Source organism: Cibotium barometz, chromosome 30 (assembly GCF_041138505.1).
Source record: "Cibotium barometz isolate CiBa-2024 chromosome 30, ASM4113850v1, whole genome shotgun sequence".
NCBI lineage: Eukaryota > Viridiplantae > Streptophyta > Polypodiopsida > Cyatheales > Cibotiaceae > Cibotium > Cibotium barometz.
Genome location: NC_141075.1, coordinates 37,822,595 through 37,826,621, shown reverse-complemented (window position 1 = coordinate 37,826,621; position 4,027 = coordinate 37,822,595). Strand labels below are relative to the sequence as shown.

Sequence of the window (4,027 nt, the reverse complement as noted above, 5' to 3'; positions counted from 1 at the left end):
TGAAATAGTGGGTACTAGATAGAACCAAGTTGATTAAATCAAATATCACACATAGCTCATACCAAGTTACATAAAGCAAGTATTAAATAACTTGTACCAACATTTGCAGAAATGTTCATAGAATGTAACTATACATGTAAAGAAGTGAGCCTGGTGTTGAAATATCTTATTGAACTTACATTGATGAGCTGGCTCTATAATCATGGGTTGGAGAAACATTAGACTGGTGGACACTTAACCTTAGTCCATGCCACTTTTTGGATGACCAAAGGTTTTATCCTAAGGTGTAGTGGTCTTCGTGGAAATCATTCTAGATGGTTTATCCTTGATAGCCACACTCCTTTGATAGGGAGACAGAGTAAAGGTAAGGGAGGTTAACTAATTTGAGGGGAGTACACAATTACTTACGGTAAATGTGTACACCGACCTCTTTTGCACATTGAAGCTTTGTGGTGATAGTGAGACCTTTGTGGAAAGCACTTATGTCAAGCTTTGTGGTAATAGTAGTAAGAGCTTTGTGGAAAGCACTTGTGTCAAGATTTTATCTAAACCTATTAATCTTTCTGATTATGCTTGATTAGTGTGCTAACTCATTCTTGTTAGTGTCCATCTTTGTGACTAGCATTATATTCAGTGTCAGTTCAGTGTTGCTTCAATTTTTAAGTTGGTATGAGAGCAACATTTCATGGGTTCTTCTTTGTTGAGTGTGAGGCAAGAAAGATATTTGCGGTTTTAATGAGTTTTCATTAGCATTATATTCATTTGCTAATTTAGTGTTGCTTCAATTTTTAAGTTGGTATGAGAGTAGCTTTTCATGGGGTCTTCTTTCTTGAGTGTGAGACAAGAAAGAGATTTGTGAGTTTAGTGTATTTTGATTAGCTTAGTGTGAGGCAAGAAAGAGATTTGTGTGTTTAGTGAATTTTGATTAGCTTAGTGATAATTCTTTTTCCTTCTCATTCCTTGTTAGTGGCACACTTGAGAAAGAGAAGAAGAGAGTTTTTTTTGTGAGCACTTTTCTATGTGAGTAGAGAGATCTTTGTGGGTTGTTTCTCCTCAAAATACATGTCGGGAGAATGTCCATCTTTGTGATTAGCATTATACTTAGTGCAAGATTAGGATTAATTCAAGGTAGCATCTTCTTCTAAAAGCACATAATAGCATTGCTCCATCACTCTCATAGTGTATGTATGATCATTATCAAGTCGACAATGAATCACCCCTAAAGAGCATTCCAAAGCCAATTTTCTATGATAAATATAGGAAGAATTTCTCATAACCTAGGGCTACAACATCATGTTGGAGATTTGCATTTCCAACATAGAGGATGGAGATTGCCATAAAACCAAACAAGCACTAATTCTGTTGTTGATAGCATAGGGTAACATTGTTGGACTACTGAGAAGCAAGAGATAGGTGCTGAGGCAGATGAGGATAGTATACGGAGGGTAGGTACCTAACCAAAAGCTAAATTTGACCTCATCAACTTGTTGGGGGTGAGTATACTATAAGATCAAAATTTGTACAAAAGGTTCCAGTCGAAGCCCTGACTACAGTAAGCTTACTGTAGTCATCCCAGTCATCATGTAATGAAGGATATGCAGAGGCATTAGATGGCCATAGGCCTTTCTTTCTGAGTTACCCCCATCAAAATCTATGAAGGATGTATACCTGGTAAAGTCCATCATTAATGCTTCCACCACTCTTTTACACGGTCGACCTACCTTTTGCAAAATTGATCCACTCCAACATCTGTAGCAAGCCATTTATCCCACTAGTTTCAAGTAATTCCTAACTTCATAGGTGACTTCACAAAATTTACTTTTGTCTCCTTTTTAACTCTTAAATATGAGGTGATTAAAAGTTATTAATGTGAAAGCACTTGTAATGTTTGATGTCATCTTTACTTTGAACCGGTCTTGTAATTTTTAATCAAGCATGAAACACGATCCAAGCTAATATTTTAATTTTTTAATCAAACATGCTAGAGGATGAGAATGCTTCCCTCACCTTCACTTCATCTTGTCAGAGCTATAAAATTTCCAATGGAGCTAGTGGATAACCACGCCAATGTGTATAGCCTTTTGTTTGAAGTTCGCGAGGCAATATGGGTGGTTGCAGGATCAGGGTGCCTAGTTTTGTCCACTCAGGCAAGGGAAATACTCACAACAAAGCTTTAATGAAAAGCTTGTTTGCATAGGAAATGAAGGAAAACAGTAGACATACCTTGCTTGAGCTTGAGGAGGATAGGGTAGTAGAGGTAGTAGTGATAGACAAGGCAAAAACCTGCAAAAAAAACTTAGAGTACAAGTTTATTGTATTCAAAAGATAAAACTATGTGGGGACAAAAGAAGTAGTAAAAAAAGTGAGAAATTTTTACAGTATAGCACGTTTTTTCGTTGTTTTATAGATGTTGTCGCTAAGCAGCGAAAAAGCGCTGCGGAGCAGTGATATATCGATGCTAAGCATCGTGAAAACCCTCGATTTTTTCCTTCCAAAAAGGCTGCTACGCTCCCGATGTGTTGTAGTGAAAGGGTGCATATCTCCACACATGTGCCTTTTTCTTCAAAGACACTTTCATTAACAACACTTATTCTAAGTTGTTAATGGCACATAGGAATATGCCAATTTGCACTCTCAATGTATTAAATCGCTCCCAAATGATTTAATTTCTGTAATGTTGGTTTTGAGTCTTCCTATATATCAAGCTTATGCTCCACAATACCATTGGGACTCACCGTAGACATTATTCTTCCTCTTCTATTGTCAAACAATTTTAAAAGTTAGCTTCACATGTGAATCCATCCTAGATGTCTAATAGTGGGACCATATGAAAGATAACGGGTTTACTTTTCGTGTGAAGTTGTGAGGGCCTTAACGTTTCCTTCTTTCCGAGCCTCAAGCAAGCAATGGCGTGCCTGAGCTCATGTCTCCTGTCCCTAAAGCCCACATTTTCGTCTCTCTCTCATCTCACCTCCACCCCCTCCTCCGCTTGCAATTCAAGAGCCCGCCCATCTCTCATCCCAATCCGGGCCAAGGCCCAGTCTGAAACCGCAGAAGATGTGGGCACTGCAGGCATTGCAGCCATAGCCGGTGGCCTTGTAGCCAATCCCGTGGTGGCCTGGTCCCTTTTCACACTCAAAACCACTGGTTGTGGCCTGCCTCCAGGACCGGGCGGCTCGATCGGAGCCCTGGAAGGTGTGAGCTACCTGGCCATTTTGGGCATTATCGGGTGGTCAGTCTACACAAAGGTGAAGACAGGGTCCGGGCTCCCTAATGGTCCTTTGGGGCTTCTTGGAGCTGTCGAGGGGCTTTCATACTTGTCCGTCCTGGCCATTGCAGTGGTCTTTGGCTTGCAGTATTTGGACTATGGGTACATACCTGGCCCAGTGCCCGGAGAGCAATGCTTTGGTTGAAGTGGCCTTCTATAATCCTCAAATTTGATGGGTAAGTTATTTCTTGTTTCCAGAAAATCCAATTTACACGCCAAGAGAAACTTCTAGACTTTTGTGTAATGAAGACTTGCTACATGTTTCATCCGTTGGAAAAATGGTTAGTTAAAAATAATTGATGGATCCAAAAAGCCTCCATTATATTTAGAATTATAGTATTGGTTTCTCTTGAAATATATTACCTTTGTTACACAATTTTGTCTTAGGTGTAGTGATTTCGATTACATAAAATAGCTTTAATATAGCAATTTCAAGAAAAGTTTGCACTTGATATAATTGGTTCTAGAAATTAGGCAATCTGTGATTCCTAGGATTGTGAGTTTTTTTTCGTCATTTCAATCATTCTTGCAGTTATGTTAATCTCTCGTGCTAAATTCCATAGTGATATTGTGGATGTTTTTTTTCCCAAATTTCTTTATGTTGGATGTTTTTAAGATTTCCACAATTTAGTATCATTTATTTTGTGATGTGACCAAGTGCCTAGTCAAAATGCTCGTGAACAAATAATTTACTCCTTTAGAGCACCTCTCATGCACAAAGTAGGCTTTGCACTGTGATTTAAAAGTTTTTAATACCTG

At 38.8% G+C, this 4,027-nt stretch overlaps 1 protein-coding gene across 1 annotated transcript; it reads left to right on the top strand.

Annotated features, from left to right (window-relative positions):
* Positions 1-2,840: 2,840 nt before the first annotated feature.
* LOC147621450 (anti-muellerian hormone type-2 receptor) lies at positions 2,841-3,580 on the top strand. Its single transcript, XM_086824188.1, has one exon. It carries the CDS (start codon positions 2,907-2,909, stop codon positions 3,411-3,413), a length of 507 nt encoding a protein of 168 aa, XP_086680314.1. The 5' UTR covers positions 2,841-2,906; the 3' UTR covers positions 3,414-3,580.
* The last annotated feature ends 447 nt before the right edge of the window (positions 3,581-4,027 follow it).

Excerpts from the sequence above, each read along its gene's own strand:
- LOC147621450 (XM_086824188.1), top strand. The coding sequence starts at position 2,907 with ATGGCGTGCCTGAGCTCATGTCTCCTGTCCCTAAAGCCCACATTTTCG.